This window comes from Camellia sinensis, chromosome 14 (assembly GCF_055761805.1).
Source record: "Camellia sinensis isolate YWXY chromosome 14, ASM5576180v1, whole genome shotgun sequence".
Lineage (NCBI taxonomy): Eukaryota > Viridiplantae > Streptophyta > Magnoliopsida > Ericales > Theaceae > Camellia > Camellia sinensis.
Genome location: NC_138974.1, coordinates 13,520,514 through 13,548,480, shown reverse-complemented (window position 1 = coordinate 13,548,480; position 27,967 = coordinate 13,520,514). Strand labels below are relative to the sequence as shown.

The window sequence follows — 27,967 nt, the reverse complement described above, 5'->3', positions numbered from 1 at the left end:
TGTACACCCACCCTCCCACTGTTCATCCCCTCCCTCTGGAAAACCCACACATACACACACAGTTCCGTTCATCCCCTCCCTTTGGTGTCATTTTTTTTTTTTTTTTCAGAAGAAGTAGAAAATTAGAGGAGGAAGAGGAAGAAAGGAGGAGGGAGGAGGAGGGAGGAGGAGGAGGGAGGAGGAGGAGGACTGGAGGGGGCCCAATTATTAGGGCTAGAGGCGGAGGTGGAGGCGGGGGGTGGAGGCACGATCGGGCGGAGGCGACGAGCTGCGAGCTGCGAGCTGCGACGGCGGGCGGAGGCAACGAACGAGCTGCGAGCTGCGACGAGGACGGCGGGTGGAGGCGGCGGAGGCGACGAGCTCTTCTCTCCTCTCCTCTCCTCTCTCTTTCTCCCTCTCTCCTCCTCTTCTCCTCTGTTCAACGAAGAAGAAGAAGAAAATTGCAAAACGACGTGGTTTTCAAATTTCGGGCCATTCGACCCTCACCCATTTCGAGCTACCACCTATTTTTCAAAAATTAATTGTCAAACAAAAGTCTCTTTTGAGAAGTGAGTTAAAAGTCACTTCCCAACTTTTAATTTATTTTAAGTCACATCATCTCTCACATTTTTTACATATTTTTTAAAAAAAATCATAAAAAATCAAAAAACCAACAATCTTTCCAAAACACCCCAATGCCTTTCATGTCACAAAAATAGGCCTAGAACAAATCCACAAAACAACCCTTCAACTCTAATTTAGGAATACTTTGAAAAAATAATTAAAAATTAATTTTTTAATTTTTAAACTTTTGAATCTTTTTCTTTTTTGAAAGTGAATTAAAAAATTACTTTTAATTCACTCCCCAAAATATTCCTTACTGACCTATTCTCATTCTTTGTTCCATCTCCCCCCTCACTCTTCCTTTGTCTTCAACTTCACATAACATTCTCCCGACCCTAATTTTTTTTTGGTAGCAGGACACAACCCACCTCACCCCAACAGCCCCCCATAGACAGTAGTACCATGACCCATATGAAACAAGTCATATATGGAAATCTTTTTTTCTCATGAAAAACCATTCCAACATTTGAATTCCTCATTTTCTTGGCTTCCAAACATCTCCTCAGTTCATTCTCTTACCATCACCACCACCGTCACCCTCCTTTCTCTTCCCTGATTCTGCATTCATCCAATCGTCTCTCAAGAAGAAAAAAAGCCCTAATTTTATCTTTCATCAGGCCCAGAAAAATTGACTCAACTCTCTCTCTGAACTTCACAGTTTCTCTTGATATCCACAATTCCCATCACCTTTGAGGCTTTGATCATCATCTTACCAACTTCTAAGTCTCTGTATCTATCTCCATATCTCTTGCTGTTGAAGCCTTAATTGTGCTTTGGGGCAATCATAACTGTGTTCATCATTGTTTGATCAAGTGTTTTGCTAAATGGGTCCACCTCAAATTGCTTTTCTCGATTGAAAATTAACATTTTTAGGGTTTTCTTATAATTCTGAACTGTGTTAGGATATCTGCATTGGGGCTAACAATGTCGGAGGACATGCTTTTGCATTTCTCTTCCAACTCTTCAAACCAATCCGATCAGTCTCTGCCCACAAAAATTGCAAAACTCGAAGCTCGAATGGTTGGAAAGGCTCCCTCAGCTGCGCCTGCCCCGGCGCAGGCCACCTGGCCAGCTGCTCCGTGTGTGGCGAAGTATGGAGTTGCTGCTACTGCAGAGAATTTGTCTGAGTCCTTGCCTTCAAGCGATTCTGATGATGATGTGAGACTTGAATTCTGTTTATTCATTTGGATTTGTAGTTGTTTTGATCTTTCACACATGTTTGAGCTGTAATGTGGTCTGTTTTGAGTTTGTTTATGATTGCTAGCTCAGTAATAGGCATGATAATAACCCTGCCAATTGACGGTGAAAGCGGAATTCCAAATCTTAACCAGGCTGCGGGGTCCAAATTTGACAGTATGTGGACATAGAAAATGTTACATTAATGTTTTAGTTGAATCTTGCAACTTCTGGAATGACCCAAATTTTAGCTGAATTAGCATTAAAAGTTGAACAGCCATTATTTTCCTTGAATTGTTATAATCAATTTCCCGAGTTTGGCTGGAAAGTTCAGCTTATGGATAAACTTTGTATGAATCCAATTTCAGGTTCAACTGAATCTGAGATTTGATTAGTTTTGGAAAAAAACTTGTTGACTTTGAAATTGTAATGAAGAATCAAATTGAATCTAATTTATTGAATTCTGTTTGTACACTTGCGTTTGTAGTTGTTTTGATCTTTTACACATGCTTGAGATGTAATGTGGTCTGTTTTTAGTTTGTTTATGATGCTAGTTCAGTAATCTGATAAACCCACAAATTAACAGCGAAAACGGAATTCCAAATCTTAATGGGTTGTGGGGTCCAAATTTGACAGTATATGGACCATAAAAAATGTTGCATTAATGTTTTAGTCGAGTCTTACAACTTCTGGAATGACCCAAATTTTAGCTAATTAGCATTAAATATCAAAACAGCCATTATTTTTCTTGAATTGTTATAATCAATTTTCCTGTTTTTGGAGGAGAAATCTGGTTTAGGGATAAGTTCGTATGAATCCAATTCCAGGTTCAACCTGAATCCGAGAGTCGATTAATTTTGGAAAATACTTGGTGACTTTGAAATTGTTACAAACAGATTAAATTGAATCTAATTTTTTGATCCTCAAACTGACACAACAGGTAACTATGCGGTCATTGATATCTGAATTTTATATGGCAGCTTGTCACCCATCGGGGGTATAATGGCAAGGAAGTACATTAACTTGTTCGACTTCAAGAGCGAGCTTTTAATTTGTGCTATCAACGTAGCTCTAACTTTCTCTTTTTCAAGGAAGGTTTCACTAGTAGATTGTTCTTCTTGGTCAGGCAAGCCTATATGTTTAATTCAAGTTTTAGGATTGAAAAATTGATTTGTGAATTTCATATAGTCCTTTACGAGATTGAGTTAGAATGTGTTATGTGCTGTTAGTAAGATGTCATCTTGAAGTTATTCTCTTACTTGGCTTCAAAACCCAAGTATGGGGTTGAAGGGGATACATGCTGGATTTTGTGATTATTTATTATTCCAAATATGGAGTGAATGTAGATATGCAAGGTTGCATCCATGAATAAAAGGTAACTATAAGCACAAGAATGTCCAAGCGCACATTCACATTTTCTGCTTATTTCTTTAAAATCAACCACTAATAGTTGGGAAATGTATGCTTGCATGAACAATACAATGCGGAATGCCTGTAGCAAAATTGTCCAAGAAAGAATTAGAAGGTTAGTAAACACACCAAATGATTGAAATTATATCTTATTAGGACAAACAAGAAAAAATGGAGTGAAAAAAAATGGCAGGATTGATAAATAATGATAGAGATGGAATTTATTGTTGCCAATAATATAACTAATCTGTAGAAGTTCTGTGAGCTTTTGTGTATTTAAAGAACTGTTTAATTTCAGCTGATGATGCACTCACCCTCGACTTGTATGTGTCAGTGCATGCTTGTGTGTTTCTGTACATTTTTTTAATTTTAATGAGTTGTCTGGTCTAGATTCGTGGACTGTTGGAGTAATAATATCTCACAATTAGAAGTTCTGCATTTCCTCTTTCGGAAACAGATTTTGTGTTTTAGTTGCTGTGATTTATGGTCTGGTTCACCTGATTTTTTATTTTTATTTTTTTTTTCACGAAGCATTATGGTTCAAATGCTTTTTAAAAATCTCTGAATTTTTTCCTTCTTTTTGAATTCAACAACGTTGTCTTTTTACTCTTATGATAGAATGGAACGGCGTATCTCATACAAGCAAATACTCAAAAGCGCCGGAAACTTGAAGAAGATGACAACTCATCTGCTTCTGAACATGTTGAGGTAGACTTTTATATAGCAATTGTTTGCTTGATTGGAGCTTCAGTGTGGTGATATCTGTCTCAAGTATTAAACCTTTTTTCTAGCCACTTATAATCTTTTACTTTTTCAGCCTTTGTTATTGTCTATGTTTTTTGAACACGTAACGGTAATGTTATGATATGTTTGATATTGATATGCTATCATTTACCGGTACTCTTCTTAGGCATGGCTTCTTAGGTATTAGCTGTTATTTCTGCATTTTTTCTCTTAGATTTTATTTTAATGAAACAATAGCATAGTGATGCTTACATATGAATGAATCAGGCTGTGGCTGACATAGGACAAAAGGTCGTGGAAACCACAGACCCCAAGCCAGGTGTAGATGTGAATAGGAGAAGACAAGGCCGTGGTAGGGGGCATGCTGCTTCAGGCAGGGGGCGTGGTTCCAGAGTTAATGGTCAGGCAAAAACACAAACTTCTCCTCCAATTAATTCACCATCAAATGGTCAGCTTATCAACTCACATCATAAGGTATGATCTGTACAACATGACGTTCTCCGATTTCTTTCCGTATCTTCTTCAACTGCTGCTGCTGCTCATATGGAATTGTGAAACATAGCAGCAGGGGATGCCCTTTTACATTGTGATTGGGCCCAGTGGAGTACCATAAGATGTTGATACTTGGTTTCTAGTAATTGTAGTACCATATGAGCTTAACGCCTGTAAGCTCTGTTGCATATGGCACTGTTACATTAGTTCACTGTGTTATGCAGAAACCTTCAAATTATTAATGTAGGCATTATAATATATTAAAAAGAATGTCCCAATATTTGCTGATCTAGAAAGAAATGGGCCTAAATTATTGGGAAGACCAGACAATGAATTGTGGATGATTGATATCCTATCCTCCATTTTTTGTCATCATTATTTTGTGTGCTGACTTAGTATATGGCCCAATTTAGACGATATTGATTTATATTTTCTTTGCAAGTAGCTGTTCAATTGTAATCATTTCCCTTCAGAACTGATTCCTGCATGTGGCATTGCCATTTGGCCATCATTACACTATTGTGGCATTGGCGAGGAGAGTTTGCCTTGTGTTAATTGATTGTTGCTATGGAGTATACAACACTTAGAATTGTTAACAAATGTTGATTATTTATTCTTGAATTAAGGAGTAGAATTCTGTATAACTTTACATACATGGAAGGTCGCAGTCATGTATTTTTGGTGATAAGATAGTTGCTTTTGCAAAATAATATCATCCGTATCATGTCTATTAAGGTACTACATAAATACTCATTGAAATCCTCCTTGAAATAAAACACTGGTAATAGAATGTAATTTACTGCCTATAACGTGGTAAAAAATGTCACCAGATACACCAATTAGAAAAAGTCCACATCTATTAGATTGTTCCGTGCCACTACTGTATAATATTTGAATATTAATATGGACAGTATCCTAAGAGTGGCCTTGACTAATTTTGAAATCTTTTATCCATCCCATGAACTATTTTTCCACCAGCTTTACGTAAATTTTGATATGAGATCACTGCTGGTTGGTATTTTCATTTTTGTTGAAAATTCCACGGTAAGGACACAAGGATTAGTTTGGTTTTTAGTATTTATAATTAGAGATATATATCTTGGTAAGTTAAAAAATTAATGGGCCCATATGTGCTGGGCTGGAGATTCCCCGGATTATTAAAAAAAGTAATTATATATTGATTAGTCATGCTATCATATGCATTGAATGTGCTTCTAGGTGCCTCAGCATTAAGTGACAGTATCAAACCAAAGATAAGTGCATCACAATATCTTACCAAGATAAGCATCATGATACACCTTCGTCCTTCTGAGTTGTTGAGACACATGTCCTTTTTTGTAATTTATGTATTAAACTCAAATTGTATGCATCAACTAGGCATTGGCTGGCAATGCCTAAGGCTGGTGAAGAATACCGTCATTCGTCCTAAGGCTGCATCCTATGTGGTATAGAGAAGTACTGATACCTGAAAGATTCTGAAGGCAATTGATGTTTGTCTGATGTGTTTGTTATTATTGTTTGTTTGATAAAACTAGGTTTATTTTGCAAGTGCAGAAAGACGTGAAAGGATGACTTTTGCTTGTGACTTTATGGTTAGCAGCAACATCAAGTGATTTTATGGTGGTAATCCATTTGCTGTCTTCCCTTTGTTTTCCCCCCTTTTGCAGGATGGTTGGTCCAAAGAGCAAATTGGGAGTGATGACCGCTCTTCACTAGAGGTATTGTGTTTAATTGTTTTATGGTGAAATTTGTTTCTGGTAGGAGCTTTGATTTGCTAAAAAGGGGAATTGAAAGAAAAATCTTCTGCTGCATAATGTCCGTTTTTGTTTTAATTTTTTACTATTTTGGAGATGGTTAGATAGGATAATCCTACTGCCTTAGGTATTCTTGCATTAGATGCAGTGAGCTTTTGATTTCTCATGATCGTGTATGCTTCTGTTGTCAACTAACTTTAGGAGGAGATCACTTCTTTACGTGCAAAAGTTGCAGCATTAGAGGAGGACTTCAAGAAATCCCGTCAAGAGGCCGCTGATTATCAGCAACTATGCCACCAGTTAGAAAAGGTATAATTATCCTTCACTCATTTGCAGTGTTCAGTTTTGAGAAACTTTGTTCACTTCAACCGGTGATCTCTGTTTTCATATTCGTTATTGAATTTCACAGGAACTGAAGGACCTTAAAGATTATGACCAGCAAATGAAGCCAAAGGTATGCTTTTCAAATCTTTATGACCCCTCTAATCAATAGCATTGTCATTCTTCAGTGTTGTGTTTGGCTGTTTGATTTATTTGCATAACCAATCTGCTTTTTAAAACACTTTGATGTATTAGCTTTTGCTTTCTTTGTTTTTCATGTGCTATAGGTATTTGATTGGTTTGCTTCCTTCTTTGATGCAGAGAATGAAGATAATATCTGATCTGTTGATATCTGTTTCAAAAGCTGAGAGACAAGAAGCTAGGTTGAAAGTACGCCAGGACTCTTTGAGACTTGGTAGTGTGGGTGTAATCAGGTACCACATATATTCATTTTGTTTTTCAGTAAAGATATACTCAGAATAAATCATTCTCCTTCGATTTGGTTCCCACAAATTTATGGAGAAACAAAGACATCGGAGGAAACTGACCTCCAGAAAACACGCAGGAAAGTTGCTAATAAATATTTCTTCTCTTGTTGAAAATAGATGGTGACTTAAATTATCTGGATTGCAATAATTTATGTTATATTGTTCAAACTTGTCAGACTTTAGTCTCTTTCATATACCAAGGATCAAAATTTCGTTTTGGTGTGTCATTTCAGTCAGCTTGGAAACAGAAACATTTCGTTTTGGAAACAAAAGGGAAATGATAAAAAATTTGGAAACGCATGAAAATATTTGGAAAGAAAAAAAATAAAGGCGATATAAATGTTTATGCAATCTCTATAATTAAATAATTGAACATGTGTTGTACGCATTTCTTCACATAAAGGGCACAAGTATACACTCCGGAAGTAAATTCAATGCAAACCAATTTTGTATGCTATCTGTTTCTTTACCCATGTATATTGCAAAAATATGCTATATTAAATTGTGTATGCTTCTGTATGTTTTTGGTTGTCTGAATAGGATTAGCTCTCAAATATGCCTTCATTTTTTGGTGATGGCAATTGATATATAGGATAATGCTTTTTAATTTGCTATTTTATCAAGTCAATAGTGTTATCCTAAACAGTTGTTTGTAATTACCCCATGAGAGATACTCTTTGAAGTTATGTGAAGCCCTTAATTGTTTAGATGTTGCCACCGCAGAACTTTTTATAACTCTTGATGTTTGAGTTAAAAAAATTCCGTTCATCTTTTCCTTTGTTGTTGTAAGAAATAATGTATAGAGAAAGAGAGAGAATAAATTGTATGTATTATTATTGATTGATATATTGATATCTATTACAATGATTCATGATTCCTATATATAGAAGAGGGTGAGTGTGTAGTAGGTAAGGAGTAGGTGAAGTGGAGGTGGTAGTGGTGTAGTGGGTTAAGTTTAGTGGAGTAGGTGAGGTGGTAGTGGTGTAGTGGGTTAGGTTTAGTGGAGTAGGTTTAAGTGGGTGAAGTAGGTGGAGAGTAGGTGGATTTTAACAGCCCCCCGCAAACTCAAGGGGGATAGGAACTAACCAACTTGAGTTTGGAGAGAGTAACAAAACAAGAAAATACATAAAAATAAAAGAGGATAAGAGACACTGTATGGTCGTGTCAGACCATTGGTGAAGACACTGGATGGTGGTGTCATAATGTTGTAGAGGACACTGTATGGGGGTGTCATAACCATGTAGAGGACACTGTATGGTGGTGTCATAACGGTGTAGAGGACACTGGATGGCGGTGTCAGACCGATGTAGAAGACAGTTTATGGGGTCATGTCGGACCGTTGTAGCAGACAATGTTGTGACAGTTGTGGTTACAGTTTACGGAGTCTTGCTGGACCCTTGTAGAAACTAACCGGAATCAATGTCGGGACAGTTTACAGAGTCTTGTCGGACCCATGAAGGAGCTAACCGGAATCAATGTCGGGACAGTTTACAGAGTCTTGTCGGACCCTTGTAGAAACTAACCGGAATCTATGTCGGGACAGTTTACAGAGTCTTGTCGGACCCTTTGAAGGAGCGAACCGGAATCAATGTCGGGACAGTTTACAGAGTCTTGTCGGACCCATAAAGGAGCTAACCGGAATCAATGTCGGGACAGTTTACAGAGTCTTGTCGGACCCTTAAAAAGTCGCACCCTCAAAAGGTGTGCCCAATCTTTCAAAAGGCGTGCCATCAAAAGGCGTGCTCAATCCATAAAAAGGCGTGCCAGATATGATGGCGAGGCACGTGAGGGCCTTGGCTGGCGCGCCCGTTCGTCGTCTGGCGTCAAGTGGCGCGCGATACGCGTGGCTGCCTCGGCTATTTAACCAAGACGGAGGCTGAGGCTGAGGCAGACAAAAAACTTCTGAAAATCCTCTGAAACAAACTCTTCCTTTGCTGAGAAACTCTGTAATACTCTGTAACCAACCCGTCTCTGAAACACTCAGCAACATGGCCTCTTCTTCCCGTCCAGCTACCCAGAACATGGCCTCCTCTTCCCGTGGTCTGCTCACGCTCTTTCCAGAACTGAACGAGTCCACAAGAGAAATAACTGGTGCGATGGCCAGTGAACCTCAACCAAACACCTCTGGTTTTGCTCCATTGAACTTTCCGATGCGGTCGGTGGAGCAAAAAATGGCGGTGCAAACTGATATTGAGGCCAATCAGTATACTCTGAAGTCATGTGTGGAAACCATGACTGCGGTTACAAATTTGTCGAACCGGCTGCAGAGTAGGACAAATGAGGTGCAGCAGTTAAACGCCCAACTGGCTCTGCTCCAACGCATGTATAAGGATGCGCGAGCAGAGATAAGTGTGCTAAAGGCGGAAAACAAGGAGCTGAAGCGGAAGGCCAGTTTTATGTTCCGATTTGGAGGGCCGCCATATGCTGCAGTGGAGGAGCAGGGAGTAGTGATCATGCCCAGTGGAGTGGGAAACACGGAGGCAACACCGGCAAGGGCCGCCCAAGACGGTGGCAAGAAGAAAAGACCGGCGGAATAGGCGAGAAGAAAAATCCCACTGTTCCGATTTGTGTTGGTTGTGTTTTGTTTTGTTTTGTGTTTTTTTATTTTTATTTTTTTTATGGTGTAAAATGCTGATCGGGGTTGATCCCCGGCATGAAGAAATGACAAGTTTGTAAAATGTTGTTGTTGTTGTTGTTGTTGTTGTTTTTTTTTTTTTTTTTTTTTTGTTTTGGGAGTGTTTTGTTGAAAAAAATAAAAAATAAAATGAAAGAAAACAAGGGAGAAAGAAAATAGATAAAAAATATTTATAGATGGATTATATGAAAAACATCAGTGCGATTGTTTCAAAAATAAAGTGGGGTATTTAAAAAAGAGGAAAAGTGACTTGGAAAAAATAAATAAAAATAAGTGATTTTTGAAATCAAATGGAGGAGAGAGAGGGACAAACCCATGTGATAAAGTGGAGAGAGAGTCGGTGAGTGGAGTGCAAAAGGTGAAGGAGAAATGATGGATTGAAAATGGTTTGGGTCAAAAGTGGACACTGTTAGTGGGGAACATGAGTGCATTGATTATTTGATATAATAATAATAATAATAAAAATAAAAAGTTAGAACAGTTGGAGAGAATGAGTGGAGTATGGTAAGGGTTTCATCCAAAGCCAAAATTCCTGCAGCGAATCACTTCGCAAATCCTAGCATGAGCTTTTTCTCTTTCCAGGCTTATTCATGAATTTCCTGGTGATTTCAAGAGCCTCTGGTGGCATTGTGGCAGAGAACACCCCAACCTGGATTTTGGGTGGCAGCAACTGAGAACACCCCAACCTGGATTTTGGGTGGCAGCAACTGGAAAATATCATAGATCTGATTTTTAAAAACCTCGTGACAGCATTTCATCAGCTTCATCCAAGACAAACATTTTGATGTAAACAGGGCGAAGTGATTGTCTCCGCAACATGTCAAACACACGACCAGGAGTACCAACAACAACATGAACCCCACTGGAGAGAATGCGCTGATCTTCGCGCACACTAGTCCCTCCAACACAAGCATGAACCTTCACACTTTGCTGGGCAAGTTCAAGAGTGGGTGGAAGAACCAAAGCTTGGCACTCAACCAAGCTATAATCTAGCTGCTGCAGAATTCCAGAGTAGAATGTTGCAGTGTTTCCAGTTCCAGACTGTCTCGTCATATGAGGTGAAGAATTCTTCTCCATCAACCTCACACATGACTACAGTTGCACAAATCTTTGTTGATTTTATCAGCGGAATAGGTTGAGGTCCGGCGGACGGCTAAGGTGAGGTTGCCGCCCGCCGGGGAAGCGAAAATACTAGGTTTTAAACCAGCTCTGATACCATGTAAAAAATAATGTATAGAGAAAGAGAGAGAATAAATTGTATGTATTATTATTGATTGATATATTGATATCTATTACAATGATTCATGATTCCTATATATAGAAGAGGGTGAGTGTGTAGTAGGTAAGGAGTAGGTGAAGTGGAGGTGGTAGTGGTGTAGTGGGTTAGGTTTAGTGGAGTAGGTGAGGTGGTAGTGGTGTAGTGGGTTAGGTTTAGTGGAGTAGGTTTAAGTGGGTGAAGTAGGTGGAGAGTAGGTGGATTTTAACATTTATCAATTTATATTGGATATTAATTTTTTGTTTAATAAAATTGCAGAGCTGGAACTATCATATCTGAGACATGGGAGGATGGTCAAGCACTTAAGGATCTCAATGCTCATCTTGTATGTTTTTCTCTATTTTGTTATGAAATAGCGACCATCGTAATGTCCTGGCTCTTTAAATTTCGTGTACTTGTGTGGGATGACTCAAACCTTTTTTGGGGCCCGAAACGAAAAAAAATCTAAATGAGGGCTTTCTGTAGTTCCATAGGTTTTGTAATTTTTGGCCACTTATTTATATCTAATAAAACTATGCTGTGCATGTGTGTAGTTATTAGTCATATTTGTGCTTAAGAAATCTAATTTGGATCACATACTAAGAAATCTAATTCCATAATCCATACCCAATTGGCAAATTAAATTTGGATTTTGAGTTAAGTGAGAATAGTCAATGTATTGACTCCATACTTTAACCGAACCAAGTTAAAGCCTTGTGTCCAATTAGGTGGGATCGGCTGCATGAATCAAATTTTTTATTTTTGCTCTGTCAAAGGCTCTATAGTAGAAATTAAAAAAAATTAACGTGAAAACTCTAAAATCAGAAGCACAGGAGATTTAGCAATTGATGGAATTTGAGGTCCATGATTCCAAAATCCTGTAATTTCTCTAATCTTATGACTCTAGATCACACGAGCATACCCCTAGACAAAGATTAATATATATATGGACGGACCTGGCTTCTTTTGTTTTTTAGTGGGGGAAGTATCAATATGAAATTCTCGTTGGATAAGAAATGTCTGGCCGTATTTCTTTTAGTAAAGAATTTGACCTTTTCATTACACATTCTCGTTTGTCACATATCCTACTTACTGTACTTTCCAACTTGAGTGATCACTGCCAACAGAGTATGTTATGGTTTTGTGTGACCTAGTTTGATTCACTGCTTCCTCTATGAACTTTGGTGGCACAATAAACTCAAATTTCATAATACTGGAAAGATTTTTATCTGACCTTGATTTATAAAGTGCTTAAATTCAATGATCCAAGTCCATGAAATTGTTCTAATAGAATTTACATTGATGTGATTTTTTGTTTTATAGAAACATTTATTAGAAATAAAGGAAGCTGTTGAGCGGCAGCGAAAATCATTGAAGAAACGACCGACAGGTAATTTTTTTGAATCTTCATAAATCTGATTGTTGCTACTTTTTGACTACTTTTGTATTTTCTTTGGCCAATTCCAAACTTCGAATTTTTGACTACTCTTGTTTGTTTAGTGCTCTTCACTCTATATCTCCCAACCAACATGATTTATCAAAAAAAAAAAAAAAATTTCTCTCCCAACCAACATGGCCATCCATTTTAAACCCCTGTTTTCAAACCTTTCCTTTTTTGCTCATCCGGGTTTTCAAACCTGGAAGGCTGCTTCGTATTACCATTTAACACAATTGAAGCATTGCCAAACATTTTTCTAGGAAAGTGGGGCTGTGACATTTGAAAAACACATACTCCAGTCATAGAGATTAAAACCTGTCAAACCTTGACATCAAGACTGCTTCCTAATTATTGAACTAAGTAAACCTCACCCTTCTTCCCTTTCGTGTAACGTCAACAAGCTATAATTTTCTATAAAATCGGACAATTCCTTAACAGCAGAAGAGATACTCTTAATGATGCATCCTTATTTCGATTGAAGTGCTTGCTCTTCCTTATTGCTCAATCTGATGCATCCTTATTTTTCTCTCTGTGACCCGCCTTCACCAACCTCAAGTGTGCAGCCCCTAGTTGTCAGTGGCGCACAGTCCACCAGAGACATCAGTTCCACCTCATCAGTCAATGATAAGCTTCAATCTGCAATCCTCTCAATAGACTTTCCTCACCCTCCAAATTTCCTATCATCTCAGTCATCTCAGACCTGCCCAGTGCAGTCCCTTCTTTCACCAACTTCTTTTAAAGCTCAATTACTCATGTGCCACTCTGTATTCTCTTCCTTATCAGAATCAATATGACCTGATGCACTCTAGAGCATTCCCTACTACATGGGAAAAGGTTTGCTTTGCTACTCTCATAGCCCTCCTTGGCTTCCCTTTCTAATTCATGTTCAATAGCTGAAGCTACCTTGTATGTGCTCACCTGGTTGGGGCTGATTGCTATAGGACTTTGCTTCAACTCTTTTCCAGGTTACTGAAGTTTTAGCCATTTTTCCAGCCTCCTCATCAGTAGGAAAACTTTAACAATTCATTATTTTTTCTCCTTCTAAACTCGTCCCTCTCTACAGTGCCCCCCTCCTCATCTGTTGGAAAACTTCAACAATTCGTTCTTTTGTTCCACTCATCAAGAGCAATAAAACCAATTACCCTGCGCACCACAGATGCAAAGGGAGCCCTAAAACTCAAATCTGAATGCCCTTGCGTTAACAATTTGAATCAACCGAGGCACCCGCAAGTCCAACACAAGCAGCTGTTCCTTTGAATGATACTCTCTCAAATGCAGTGCCATACAAGCCTCAGACTGATGGAAGTAGAACCATGCCTATACATTCATGTCCTACACCTTGACCCTATTGAGTGTGAAACGAAGTCCCTCATCGATTGGGTACATAAATAATGTGCAATATGCAAGTGTCACCCTCACCTCAAAAGCTAGCTTTTGGGGTTGAGCATGCTCACTCGGCAGCACCTGCCACGTGTAGGCCAAGGATGCACCCTACCCATCACTAGGTACTTAGGTTCTTATACCATTTTACATGGTCTAAACCGTGTAACATTGAGAACTGCTCATTTTTTGTTTGCCCAAGGTCAACACCTCAATGTGGCATTCCAAGGAAGAACTAGGTTACATGATGTGGTCTCCTTCAGTGCCTTCCTATACAAAGTCCTAGCATTAGATGTGTTATGTGTACTTCTTAGGATGAGGAGAGGCTGAGCCATGAGTTGAAGCACATGATGCTTAGTTATTTAAACACCATCCATCCCCCCCCCCAAACAAAAAATAAGGATTTTACTCCCTTTCTGTCATGTCATGTGTAGATTCTTCATGGGATGTCTACAAGATAGGTTTTTGCCTTAGTTGGGACCTCTCTTGTTTACTGCACTTGCATTTGGCTTTACCTCGACACTTTCTGGTGTTTCTGTATCTAAAGCCAAAAATAAAAATAATAAAAATTTAATACAGTGCTGAGTCTGCTGATCCTGTTGTACTATGTGAATCACTCTTTTGACTTGGTTTCTGAGTCATTTCAAATCTGATCCTATTGTCAATGTCATGTCATTATATTTGGCTGTCCACCTTCTGGGCTTGAGACACTGCTGTATGCATATAATTGCATCGTGGTAGTTTAAGGTTTTGTTATTTATTTTGAATCCTTAATATACAAATTTAAGAAGTTCTTAGTATATCCCTCTCTCCCCCACTCCCAATTGTTATCATGTGTAAGTCATTTAGCAAAATTCTGAACACTAACCGTGTTGATCATTCATTGAAGATAAGGGAGATGCAATAGATGCTGAAACAGGGTCTCAGGAAGATGATATTCTTATGCAGGATGAGATCTACAAATCCCGTCTAGCCAGCATCAAGCGTGTAAGTTACTATTTTTTTGTAATTGTCATTCTATCCCCATCCCCACCCAACTAAAGACACAAAAGGGGGGCCGGGGCAAAAAAAAGAAAAGAACACTTATCTCATTGAGCCACGGATGTCCTTCAGGAGGAAGAGACCGTTATGCGCGAGAGGGATCGATATGAACTAGAGAAGGGAAGGCTTATACGTGAAATGAAACGTATACGAGATGAGGATGGTTCTCGTTTTAACAATTTTCAGATTTTGAACCATCGATATGCACTCTTAAACCTTCTTGGTAAAGGAGGATTCAGCGAGGTTTACAAGGTCAGAACTTTGGCAAGTTTTTATTACTTTAAGATTGAGATGTTTCTTGTTACATCTGTAGTGTTCCACAAAGGCTCTATTTGTTGAAACAACAGTCAAGATCATTCTGTTGCCTTTGTTGGCAAATGTTAAAATACACCTTTAAGCAATCATTTGATGTAAGAAATTTCGAGCAGGCTTATGACTTGGTGGAGCATAGATACGTCGCTTGTAAGCTTCATGGGCTGAATGCTCAGTGGAGTGAAGAAAAGAAGCAAAGTTACATAAGACATGCTATTCGAGAGTACAATATTCACAAGACCTTGGTCCATCATCACATTGTGCGGCTTTGGGACATTTTTGAAATTGACCAGAATACATTCTGCACCATCTTAGAGTACTGTAGTGGTGTGTATAGTCTCTCAGCTGTATGATCAATTCTTTATTTTTTTCCCTCTTTATTTGTGTAGTTAATAGTTAATTGAAAATGTTACCTTTAGGTTATGCTTTAAAAAACAAAGATTACTCAACAAATTTTTGCTTTACTTCTCTACTTTTAACTCACAATTTTTTGCAGGTAAAGATCTTGATGCAGTTCTTAAAGGAACACCCATACTACCAGAGAGAGAAGCTAGGATCATTATTGTTCAAATATTTCAAGGCCTTGTTTACTTGAATAAAAAAACACAAAAGATCATCCATTATGATTTGAAGCCTGGGAATGTTCTCTTTGATGAGTTTGGTGTTGCTAAAGTGACTGATTTTGGTCTTAGTAAGATAGTGGAGGATGATGTTGGATCCCAGGGCATGGAACTCACATCACAGGGAGCTGGAACATATTGGTAAATGCTGCATCAATTGTGCATTTCTTCTCTTAACCTTGGCAATATTTTTGAGTTCTCGTAATCTGTGTTGCTTAAGATTCACAGTTTCTGTTTGCTTGCATGCTTCTTACTTTTTGCAAGTAGAGAATCCTCTTGGACCCATTGTTGTCAAATTGCAAATCGAATTTTGAATCATTTTGCTAAAATAATGAATCGTGAACCGTAAGATTCATTTTATTTAATATAACATATAATTTCTTCTATGTATATAAATATATAAATACACACACAGTGTTTAAAATGAAGTAAATATCCATATAACTAAATTTTATACATGTATGTATGTATAAAATCATGTATACTAATATAACTAATTGATCTCTTCTATATATCTTGATAGCTTGGTGAAAATGACGTCATTTCATGCATTACGTAAACAAAAACAAAATAGAGCTGAATCATATTGAATCGCATGATTCACTTAATTTTTGATTCTGCAGTATGATTCGAATATGATTCGAATGGTTTTTGTTGCAACTCCTATGGAATATTATGAATCAAATCGTGAATTGTATGATTGTAACAACAATGCTTGGACCAATATGAACTATATCTATGGAATATGGCAATATTATGTGGCTCAGACAGTCTCTATATGTGGAAGATAGATGAATACTGGTTTTTGCTCCAACCTACTTTGCGTGAGAGTTGAATTCAGGAAGGAAAATGATATATTTTTCTTTATTGGTTTTCTGGAGATACACAATCAAGAAATTGGAGTAAACCTGACCTAATCTGGAAAACAGAAAACATCACTCTATAGGATTCCCTAGTGTTTCTTTTCATGATATTGTGTATATTTATTTCAAGTCAACTGAGAAGCAAAAGCATTCTATCTCAATTGCTAAGCCAGATATATTTGATTAGCCCTAGTCCTTCGGTTTAGGTGTTAAAAGGGTGGGGTGGAGTTTAAATGTGTCTTTAGTTCAATCTTTGGCTGGAAAAGGAAAAATCGGTTAAACAAGGTGAAAATAATTTGATTGATTCAATTGGTTTTCTTTAGTGTCCAATGATCATTTAATGTTATACAAGAATATTAATTTGATTCCTGCAGACATAGCCCAAAATCAATCTGTATTTCTTACATGATTTTGGTTTTATCACAATAGGACCTAAGACTTTCTTTAGTTGAAATTTGATTCTGTTGGTGATAATGTTTTAGGGATCTTGATAAGGTTTCTATGGTAAGTGACATATTTTTAATTTTATTTTCAATCTCTTAATTTATTACTATGGTTTTTTTTTTTTTTTTCTTTCCCTAATTCCATTTATCATTTATGAGTTAGAACATATTCACCATGTACCATCCAAAGACCGCTTCTTGGTTTTAAGCTTTGATTTGTATTTTTCTGTATCTCTCCTCTTTCCGCTTTCTATATGTTCTTACCTGTTGCTAATTTAGCAGTCAATTGATCATTTCTTGTCCTGTAAATTCAGGTATCTGCCTCCGGAATGCTTTGAGCTAAGCAAGACGCCTCTCATATCTTCTAAGGTCAGTGAAATCGAACTATATTTTCATTTGTGAGGACTATATTTTCAATGCATCCCGATACCTAATAGTTGTCCCCTTTGAAGTATCTTCCTTTAGATGGAAGTGTTAATGATTTCTGTGTTTCACATGCTCAATTTAACAGTTCATTTTCTTAGGCTAAGGTTATTCCTAACATTATATATTTTTTTGGCAAAATAGGTTGATGTTTGGTCGGCTGGTATTCTACTTTACCAAATGCTGTTTGGCAGACGTCCTTTTGGGCATGACCAGTCACAAGAGCGAATTTTACGCGAAGATACTATTATCAAAGCTCGCAAGGTGGAATTCCCTTCCAGACCTGCTGTCTCAAATGAAGCGAAGGTGGGTTCTTCCAATTTGTTCATTGCCACTCATTTGGATTAGTAATTTTTTTTTTTTTTTTTGGTGTCCTGTTTCCAACCAAAGTAAAAAAAAGAAAAAGAAAAAGAAAAAGAAAAAGAAAAAGAAAAAAGAAAAAGGCAAAAAAGGTAGAAATAAAAATAAAGACAAGAAGAAGGGAACGGAGAAATAAAAAAAAAATAGTTTTCTTTGACATGGCTAATTGCTCAGGAAGTATACTAGTTTCTTCAATACAATTCCTCACATCTCTTTGATTTTCTGCAGGATTTTATTCGGCGATGTTTAACATATAATCAAGCAGAGAGGCCAGATGTGTTGACCGTTGCTCAAGATCTGTATCTTACATACACAAAGAAGTGAACATGATTACCGACTAGCCTAAGGGTCGTAGGCCTGAGCGGGAAGGTAAAAGAAGTTTTTCCTCAATCAAGTTCTGAATTAAGAAGAAGAACCACAGTACTTGCAGGGGATTTTGTATAGTTGTAAAGCTTTTGTTATTCCCCTCCCTGCTCTTCTTGCCCAAAAAATAGGGTTTCGGATATTCTTTTTATATAATTTGTGTTCTTATTGTTTTGTTTGTTGCTGCAAATGGTTGTACCTTTTTCTATGAAGAAGAGGGAAAAATATGGGGTACACTCAATTGAAAGTTTGTTTTTTTCGTTTGTTTGTTTTATTTAATTTTTGCCCAATTTGTGTTTTCGTGATACCATCACTCAAACCACTTATAAAAGTTCAGCTTACCATCATGAACCAGGCTTCTTTTATTAGGGGTGTTAAAAAAAAATAAAAAATAAATAAAAATGAAAATAAAAAAACTAGTAGAACGGATCTATCTGGACCAGTGGTCTAGTTGATTATGGTTTAATTCCCAGATTAAGGTTCAAAAGAACCAAATCGAACCGTTTCCTATTTATATGATTTTTTACATTCCATAGATTATTAGAAATTGCTTTTATATAGTGCTTGATATATTTTATGAAGAATTTGATGATAACATTGCACATTTTATAAAAGTTGATTTTGAGAGTATGTATGCTTATGATATGTATGTATTTTTGATGTTTTTGTCGGTAGAATTAGTATAGATATACAGATGAATTTTATATTGTAGAACCCAACTAGTTTTGCAGGGTTGTACTGATTACGTTTCAAAAGTTTTATGGTTAGGCTTAGTTTCTAAATTATTATAATTATAAAGACCGTTTTACGGTTCGGGGTTAAAAGAATCTCAAATCAATCATCTATCCAAAACTAAGCGGATTGAAAAAAATTTACACTTAAAAGAATCTCAAATCCACCATTTATCCAAAACTAAGCGGATTGAAAAAAATTAATCCGCAACTTTCAGCTTGTCATCACGTATCCGTCTAAAATGCGGCGGAACGGTTTGGTTCGTTCGGTTTGAGCGGATTGGAATATTTGCTGTTCACTCCTAATTGTTATGCTTGTTCAATAGCAAAAAAACGATTGTCTTTGTTTTCGGTGAGTTATCTTCATCGTCGGTCTACAATGTTTGATTTCTCAGAATTATTATAAATAAACCCTATTTCTTTCTCTCAAACCTATATATATGGGATATCAAAAACTAATTGTTCCGATTTTTCAATGGCAAAAAAAGATTGTTTATCACCGATCTACCATCGTCTCTTGCGAGTTCATCATCATCTCCATCACCGATCTAACATATTTGACACAAACTCCATTCCTCTCTTTCACTCCTACATATATGGTATATTGACTATGATTATATGACATATATGGTAGAGAACATATATGTAACAATAAAAACTTGGTACATATCAAACTTGAAAGGAATATTCATATCCACAAAAAATATCAAATGGAATATGAATTTATTAGGTCAACTCTTTCAAAATCTTAGAATATAAGAATACGCATTGGATCTATTACGCTGTGTTTGGTTGGGGGTTTTGGGAAGGGAAATGGAAAGGGAAATGGAAATGAAAGGAAAAGGAGAAAGAATTAATAGAATTCCAAATCACAACTATGTTTGGTTGTGTTGGTTATAAAATAGAATTGATGTCCTAAAAGGTATCCTATTTCTTTATTTATTTCTCACCCCCTTTCTTTTCCCATATATTTTTTATTATAACCAAACATAAATAGGATTACATTTCTCATTCCTTTTCCAAATCCCACCTCAAAAACTCCAACCAAACACAGCATTAGAATTTAGAAGTCTATGAAATATGATTTTCATCAAATTTTCCTTATTTATAATTGGAATTTCTATATTCTTACAAAGTTTTCATCTTAAAAAAAACAAATAAACAAATTTGCAGGGCTACTAATTGGATCTGGATCTTGTGTAATATATATTTTTCATCCAGTCATTATCCCATGGTTGATCAATAGTTAATTTAACAATCAAAGTTTAGCAATTAATCATTATCAATAGTGGCGGCTAATTAGCTTGCTCACTGTGCATCCGTTTGGAGACATGAGTTTATAGTTAAAAAATTAAAAAATTATTATAAATTATCACATTATTTTTTTATAATTAAAATAATAAATTTTTTTTTTTAACAAGAAAAAAGGGTTTTGAGGTGTCATCACGGTCCAGTGGGCCCTGATCCCGGGATAACCGGTTGCCAGTCAAGAATTAACTCCCACCATGTGAGGGACCCACCACCGGGGCACCAGGGGAGCTCAACTATACGCAGGCCGCCGAGGGTTCAAACTAGAGTAGAGAGGGGGTCTCAAAGAGAACACTTCTACACTCCTCCCAGGATTCGACCCTGGGTCAAGCCTGTGAAAACGAGTTGCTTTCTCAACTGGGCCACCACCCCGGTGGTAATTAAAATAGTAAATTGGTAAACAAGTTAATTTTCTCCAAAACTACATATTCCTGTGAAAAATAAATAAAATGTGACTTGTTGAGTGTGAACCACATATAAAAAAGCGTCATCTCCTAGTTCCTGAAGAAATATATTACTCTCTCTCTCTCTCTCTCTCTGTGTGTGATGGCGTTTTCATTATCTTGTGCGGCCACTTCATCATCAGCATCATCATTATCAGCGTGGTGGATTCCACAGTATTTGAAGCATCGTAACGAGGATTCATTTGTGGAATTCAAGAATTGCAATCCAAGGCAGCCGAAGAAGAAGAATGTAGTACTAGTCGGAGTATCAATATTCTCCATTAAATCTGAATCAAAAGACTACTCATCTTCATCATCATCATCAGAAGAAGAAAGTAGAAGGAAATCAAGGAGGTTGGAGATAGGGTCTCCAATTATAGTAACAGAAGCTCCCAAAATGATCAAAACTGCCACCGCTGTTCCTTGTCTCAGGCTTAATTCTGGCTTGGTCAACCCTGGCGATGTTGGCAGGTACTCTCTCTCTCTCTCTCTCTCTCTCTCTCTCTCTCCATTTATATCTTTCCATGTCAAGGGTTCTCTGTCTCCATATTGTATATTTCTCTGTTTCAAATTCACATTTAACCTTAATCATTACCAGAATGGCAAAATTACCTGACTCGATTGTGGGGTGTTTTGGGAAGGGAAAAAAGAAGAAGAAGAAGAAGAAGCTAGTTTTTAGCTTTTTTTTTTTGTTTTTCTCATTTTGATGGCAAAAATTATGAGTTAGTAGCTTTATTGATTATGAAATGAGAAGTGAAAAAAATAAAATAAAAAATTGTGCCTATTTACCTCAATTATTTGCTTCTTATTAGGATGTAATAATACATATATGCAGAATTGTGTCAAGAAAGCCAAAAGATGTATGGGCAGTTCGTCTCACCATTGGTACTTATCTCATAGATGGCAAATATTTCAAGCCCTTGGATCTTGAGGATTGATTCACTTCATTGTTTTACTATATATTCAAATGTATACATGAATTTTCATGAGGATTCATAAGGTCTTCTTTTAATTTTTTAAATGATTTGTTGTTGTATTTTACATTTGTGATTTTTATCACCTGAGGTTTAAAAAAATACAATAAACTTCGTAAGTTTGGTATAATTATTGATTTTTCTTTTAGTAAAACCAAAGTAATCAAAATTAATTCAGATGATTTGTAGACGCAGAATAAACAAGAAAAAAACATATATTTTAATATATTAGAGATGTAATATATATATATATATATATATATTTACTTGTAACAAATTATTGATAAAAAGGAGACTGAGTGTTAAAGTAAATTAAAATTTTAAGGAGATTTAGTATAATTATACTGAATATATTTGGCTCAATATATTTTCTCTCAAGAAGATCAATATAATTTACCCCTAAAAATAAAAGGTGTTAGATGATGTTCATTGAATGTTGGATCATTTGTGTGTTCAATATGAGGCACAGGGTGATTATAGTTTATTTTGATTTGAGAGTTTGTGTTAGATTATTTGGTGCAATTTCTACTTATAGCTTATTAGACAGAAATAATTTAAATAAGTTGAAAAAAACTAATTATTTGAAAATTGGGGTGAGGGTGCTTTTAGCTTATATTTTTTGATTATCAGCTTTTAACTTAAAAAAAGCTCCACGATTGTTAGTTACCGTTTTGGGGGGTGATTATAGCTTATTTTGATTTGGGAGTCTCTGTTAGATTGTTTGGTGCAACTTTTGCTTATAGCTTATTAGGCAGAAATATCTTAAATAAACTAAAAAAATTGATTATTTGAAACATATAGTAGAGGTGTTCTTAACTTTTACTTTCTAATTATCAACTTTTAACTTTAAAAAAATTCCAACAAATAGGGCCAGGGCCACACTCGCTAAACATAAATATTTGTCAATATTGTCACAAATTAATCTCATTATTAATAATAAAATTAATTTTGTCAATGTTATTTGAACATTTGGTTGAATTAAAAAATTCATATAAAAAATAATAAAATGTATTCTCAAGGGATTCATATTCTTTTAGAAATGTGAGAATATCGTAGGGATCATAGGCACGAGTTTCCTATAGTTTGAGAAAGTTATTTTAACTCAAGTAATAGGAATCACTTTCATTTTCCATTTCAATTTGTTTCAAATAGATGAATCATGAGAATCCAAAATTATATTTTATTCTCTTTTAAAATTCTTACCATCCAAACTAAGCTTATTTGTAGATGGAGTGGTAAGTTGATCCCATTTTTCTCCCTTCAAAAATTACTTAAAAATACCTTGTTTTTTGAGAATCCACCCTGATTTTCAAATGTTGTTTTAATCATTACTCATTTAATGATCGTAATTTTATCTTATCTAGATCTAGTGACTCATGTTAATTTAGGTAGTTAAAGTAGCATAACAAGAAGCCCAAATTCTTCAGGAAGGACTACACTGCTTTGGGACCAGGAAGAGAAGGGAATGAGCTCGGGTGGCCTCATTTCGCCTTACCAACCCTAGGGAAAATCCAACTAGCGTTTCAAACTAGTACATTTTGTAATTGACTCAATAGCTTCTTCAACAAAAATTGGTTATTCGATAAAGTTTTGAATGATTTTCTAGTTAGATTGTTCTTGCACATTCAACGGCAAGTCTAGAACAAAAACAAAAAATTACAACTAGTCCAATTTTGCATCCGTGAACGAAAAAAGAGCTCAAATCGCTATATGTAGCCTACATTGGATTAGTGGTCAATCCAAAATTGAAGGGGAAGAGTGGATCATAATGTGGATCCCCAAAATTCATTGGGAGTTGATTCACGTTCTTGAACCAAGTCTGGGAAAGTTTCCCAGTGAATCCGTAGTCCCCAAAAAGGACATCAGTCACGCCTTTGCCTTCACTACCTGGTAGCCACGCAGCAACAAGAGCATGAATGGAGGGGAGGTAAGGCTCGATCACAAGAGGCCGGCCAGAGATGAGGACGACAACACATTTTACACTCCCGCATACGTTGGTAATTGTATCAGGACCGGGTTTAGGAATCGTCAAGTTCAAGTTGTCTCCATGAAACTCAGCATAAGGTGGCTCTCCCACAACAACAATTGCATAGTCAAAGTTTTTGGACTTGGCAAAATTTCCATCGGGGTTCTCCTCGTAGACAACTTGTGTGTTTGAGCTGACTGCAGCTTTGATGGCGTCTAAGATGGTAGTTCCTATCCATTATAAGATGATAATCTCTTGTTAAAAAATTAAAAATAAAAGTATTTTCAAAGAACATAAATCTTGAAATTGACAATTAGGATACCGGTAGTTAGCTTGTTGCCACTCATTCCCTGCCAAGTAATAGTCCAACCACCACATTGAAGACCCAAATTGTTTGCATGACTACCGGCAACTAGGATACTTTCCGCATTTCTGGGGAGAGGAAGCAAGGGACTTTCTCCATTGTTCCCATTCTTCAAGAGCACGAGTGATTTCCTCACGGCTTCCCTTGCTAAATCTCTATGAGCCTGTTCTATTAATGGTTATTGTTTTGTTTTGTTTTTTATCGGATAGAAGACATGAATAGTTCAAAAACATTTAACAAATAAAGGGAGAAATAAAGTGTGAATTATTAGTTCACTAACCTGACTTCCAAGATGATTAACTAGGCTAAAATCCGCCAATGGATTCTCAAAAAGGCCCATAACAAACTTGACCCTCAAAATCCTTTTGACAGCATCATCAATACGACTCATGGGGACAATATTCTTTTCGACTAAGGATGTCACGATATCAATGAAGTCCGTATAGTTGGAAATGGCCATGATCTATAAATAAAAAAAAAAAAAAACCCGAGCAACGTTGGCTTCAAAGTCAGAACTCATTTTCACTTATTAGAAAGTATTGTTTCTACGTAGAAGAGACTACTAACCATGTCAATGCCAGCTAGAATCCCCTTTTCCACAGAGTATGTGTAATTTGCAAGGACCGGAGTGGTGATCTTGTCAATAGCTTGATAATCAGAGATGACAAAACCCTAAATTTTTTAACAAATAACTAGTTAGAACTGACTTTTTTGAACTATTATGAACTAGCAGTGTTTTCGTTTCATCAAAATACTACTAAATATACCCTAAATTTAAGGGTGTCCTTGAGGAACCCGGTAACTAGATCACGATTAGCATGCATTTTCACTCCATTCCAGCTCGAATAAGACACCATGATTGTTCCCACGCCGTTAATGATGGAGTTGTAGTATGCAGGCATGTGAATGCTTAGCAACGTGTGCCAGTCAGTCACGGTGTTGTTTTCATCGATTCCCTTGACCGTGCCACCATCACCCACAAAGTGTTTTGCACAAGCCAAAACTTTGTCCCTTTATAAGATTGAAAGAATAATTGGGAATTATGTAAGCGTGAAATATTTATAGTGTGCGAATATCAACAACAAATTATCGAAAAAACAAGCAATTAGGTCCCAAGATAGGCTTACTTTCCACCAACATAAGGAACACCCTTTCGATTAGGGTTCTCCCCTTGTAAACCGATTACCATTTCAGACATTGCTTGTACAATTTTGTGATCCTCGCTATAGCTTTCATAGCAACGACCCCATCTTGGATCTCTGCATACCTGTTTTATAAATGTTTTTTTAGGATCAAACATTAGATTTTATTTTTTGCAATTCCACTAGTCTGAGAAACTATTATATTTGGGAACATTGGTTTCTGGATCTGAATGCATGTATGCATACCGCAATGCATGGTGCAAACGCATAAGGAATGCCAGTAGCTCTAACTTCAAGAGCAGTGGCAACACCAATCCTCTTCACAAGTTCTGGATCCCTGCAACATGACAAGTCTATCAATACAATTGTACACACTGTGACAAAATATTTGATGTAGCTTCTGCTTACAATTTTTGAGGCAGAAATAACTTAAATAAGATAATTGTTGAAAATAAAGAGATGTGCTTTGAACTTCTGCATCTGATTATTAGTTTTTAACTTGCTAAGAGCTGCACCAAATAAGTCTACACATAGCTAGTAGTATGTTTCCACATGATTAGTTAAATTGTTTTGTTCAACCTGACTCTTCAATGTGTTTGATACCTACAAATTAAAACCCATATGCCCAATTGAGCACTTAATGCATATAACAAACGTAACAAACATATTTACTCACAAATATGCAGAAAAATGAATCAATATCATCATCATCATCGTCATCATCAACTAGATTTTAAAAAGTACTTGCCTTGTTGCTCCAAGACCAATGTTATGTGGGAAAATTGTGGCCTTATAGACATTGTTGTGTCCGTGCACTGCATCGATTGCATAAATCATGGGAATTCCAAGCCGACTTGAGAGCGAACCTCGCTGAAACTGATTCACCATGTTGACCCAGTCCTCGGCAGAGGCCTCATTACGAGGAACGCTTCCTCCACCGCTTAGTATGCTACCAAATGCATAATCCCTCAAGTTCTCATGGGTGGCATTGGCCTTTTCTATCTGTATCATCTGCCCAATCTTCTCGGCTAGAGTCATCCGGTTCATGAGGTCACGGATTCGAATGTTAAGGGGCTGTTTGGGGTCCTTGTATTTGGTGTATTCTGATTTTGGTTCTGCCATGGCTGTCCATAGGCATAATATGAATAGGAATCCCACTTGGGGAAGAATTGAGACCTTTGGTGCCATTGTTGTAATTCACAAACTTGTTTCACTTTCTAAAATCAAAAACATAAAATCAAGATTCATATTGATCAATTGGATGGGAGTGAAAGATTGTAATGACAGTGGTGCAAGCGTGATGCATTTAATCTCATTTTTGGTGATTTGATGAATGAGAATTTTTTTGTTTTTGTTTTTGCAATTTGGTGTATGCAAACAAATATCTCACACACACACACACAAAAAAAAAAAAAAAAAAAAAAGAAGCCCTGATCTGAAGAAGAAGGAGAAAAAGGTAATTCTGATGAAGAAAGAAAAGAAAAAAGGCGCAAATGCAGCGGATTTACAATTTTACATATAATTTTTTTGGCAATTTGATAAATGAGAGGAATGGGTTGAATTTAAAAATTATTAGTAGTTATTAACTAGGGCAATTAACAAAATGAGCAGCATGACAAAACTTCAAAATTGTAATGAGAGTTATTTACTAGAGCAGATAACCATATGAGCATTTTTGAAGGAAAAAAAAAGAGTGAAAATTTTAAAATTGTTATGACTTGTGTGTTTTATGTAATTGAGAGTGATTCTGATGAAAAATATGACACACACAAGATGCATTGAAACCTATGATACGAAATGTGTACATGTTACACATGTATATAAAGAATTGGAACATGAACATGAGCGAAAGAAAAAATCAAAGAACAAAAAAAAAAAAAAACTGCATTCAACATAGTAGAGTAGAACACCCCCCCCAAAAAAAAGAAAAAGAAAAAGAAAAAGAAAAAAATAGTGGTTTAAAAACAAGTTCTGCTGAAAAACAAGGTACACATAGGCGTGCGCACACAAACAAACAAACAAACAAAAAGTCAAACACTGTTCAAGAAAAGAAGAAATTTTCAAGTACCTGTGATTGACAAGGATGAGTTATTTATTTTTGTTTATTTATAATTTATATATATATATATATTTTTTATACTTTTTTTGGGACAAATAATAAGAATGAAAACTTGAAGAGTGAGATAAGCGAGTGAGTGTATTTATATGCATAAAAATTCTGGTATATGATGATTCCGCAGCATACGGTCCGGTTTCTAGTAAGGAAAATTTTGAATGCTAAACACAATTATGATTCATTTGTTTCACCAACTAATGTTCCGACATGAAAGGCCTCCCCTTCATGTTTTGTAAAAATTACCTATTATTAGCAATTTATAGTAACTAAACTGCAAAGATAAGCACAAAAACGATAGGCACACTAACGTGTCAAATTAAAAAAAGATCAAATGTGTTTATTTAATTTATTTTTTATTTTTTATTGATGAATAGTAAAAGTACAAGACATTGAAATATATATTAATAATGGCATAATTGCTTTTTGTAACTTTTGTTGTGGACATTTTAGGAACTTCAAAAAAATGTGATATGTTGGTTGTATCTCAAAGGAAAGGTCGGATATGCAATACACAAACTCTAATAGAGTAGTTTGATTACTATCACTATATATCCAAAGATATGGTACTGACTTAAGCATTAGGGTGTTCATCTTATGTTAGCTGACCAGAGTATTAATGGTGTACTATTTTACAATTTCATGATCAGTGTGTTATTCATCTTAGTTGATCTCTTTATTAACAACACAGTCAAGGTTTTTTGTCACACAATAAATAACAAGCCATTTACTTCATTAAAGTAGATATATTTCAAAATTTAAGGGCACAATATAACAATAGTATAATATTGAAGAAGCTCTCATG

The 27,967-nt window shown here is 36.3% G+C and overlaps 3 protein-coding genes across 6 annotated transcripts; 2 read left to right on the top strand and 1 right to left on the bottom strand.

Annotated features, from left to right (window-relative positions):
* The first annotated feature begins 896 nt into the window (after positions 1 to 896).
* On the top strand, positions 897 to 18,380 carry LOC114265683 (serine/threonine-protein kinase TOUSLED-like). Its single transcript, XM_082906559.1, has 16 exons — positions 897 to 1,761; positions 3,808 to 3,897; positions 4,201 to 4,407; positions 6,093 to 6,143; positions 6,381 to 6,488; positions 6,589 to 6,633; positions 6,822 to 6,934; positions 11,158 to 11,224; positions 12,202 to 12,268; positions 14,586 to 14,683; positions 14,810 to 14,989; positions 15,166 to 15,376; positions 15,546 to 15,810; positions 17,290 to 17,344; positions 17,543 to 17,704; positions 17,987 to 18,380. The coding sequence occupies exons 1-16, from the start codon at positions 1,528 to 1,530 to the stop codon at positions 18,080 to 18,082; spliced, it is 2,049 nt and encodes a 682-aa protein (XP_082762685.1). The 5' UTR covers positions 897 to 1,527; the 3' UTR covers positions 18,083 to 18,380.
* A 2,253-nt stretch (positions 18,381 to 20,633) lies between these two features.
* On the top strand, positions 20,634 to 23,400 carry LOC114265681 (uncharacterized). Of its 4 annotated transcripts, none has more exons than XM_082904526.1 (2): positions 20,634 to 21,074; positions 21,439 to 21,707. In XM_082904526.1, the coding sequence occupies exons 1-2, from the start codon at positions 20,707 to 20,709 to the stop codon at positions 21,539 to 21,541; spliced, it is 471 nt and encodes a 156-aa protein (XP_082760652.1). In that variant the 5' UTR covers positions 20,634 to 20,706; the 3' UTR covers positions 21,542 to 21,707. The 4 variants fall into 4 exon arrangements, with proteins under 4 accessions (XP_082760652.1, XP_082760650.1, XP_082760651.1 ...); XM_082904524.1 differs by lacking the exon at positions 21,439 to 21,707 and adding an exon at positions 23,005 to 23,400 and having other exon boundaries at positions 20,646 to 21,074; XM_082904525.1 differs by lacking the exon at positions 21,439 to 21,707 and adding an exon at positions 21,202 to 21,409 and having other exon boundaries at positions 20,647 to 21,074.
* LOC114265680 (uncharacterized) lies at positions 23,295 to 26,237 on the bottom strand. Its single transcript, XM_028206499.2, has 8 exons — positions 25,798 to 26,237; positions 25,296 to 25,386; positions 25,035 to 25,174; positions 24,675 to 24,918; positions 24,475 to 24,579; positions 24,188 to 24,370; positions 23,866 to 24,070; positions 23,295 to 23,773 (listed from the first exon to the last, which is right to left on the bottom strand). Exons 1-8 carry the CDS (start codon positions 26,235 to 26,237, stop codon positions 23,295 to 23,297), a joined length of 1,887 nt encoding a protein of 628 aa, XP_028062300.2.
* Between the last annotated feature and the right edge of the window lie 1,730 nt (positions 26,238 to 27,967).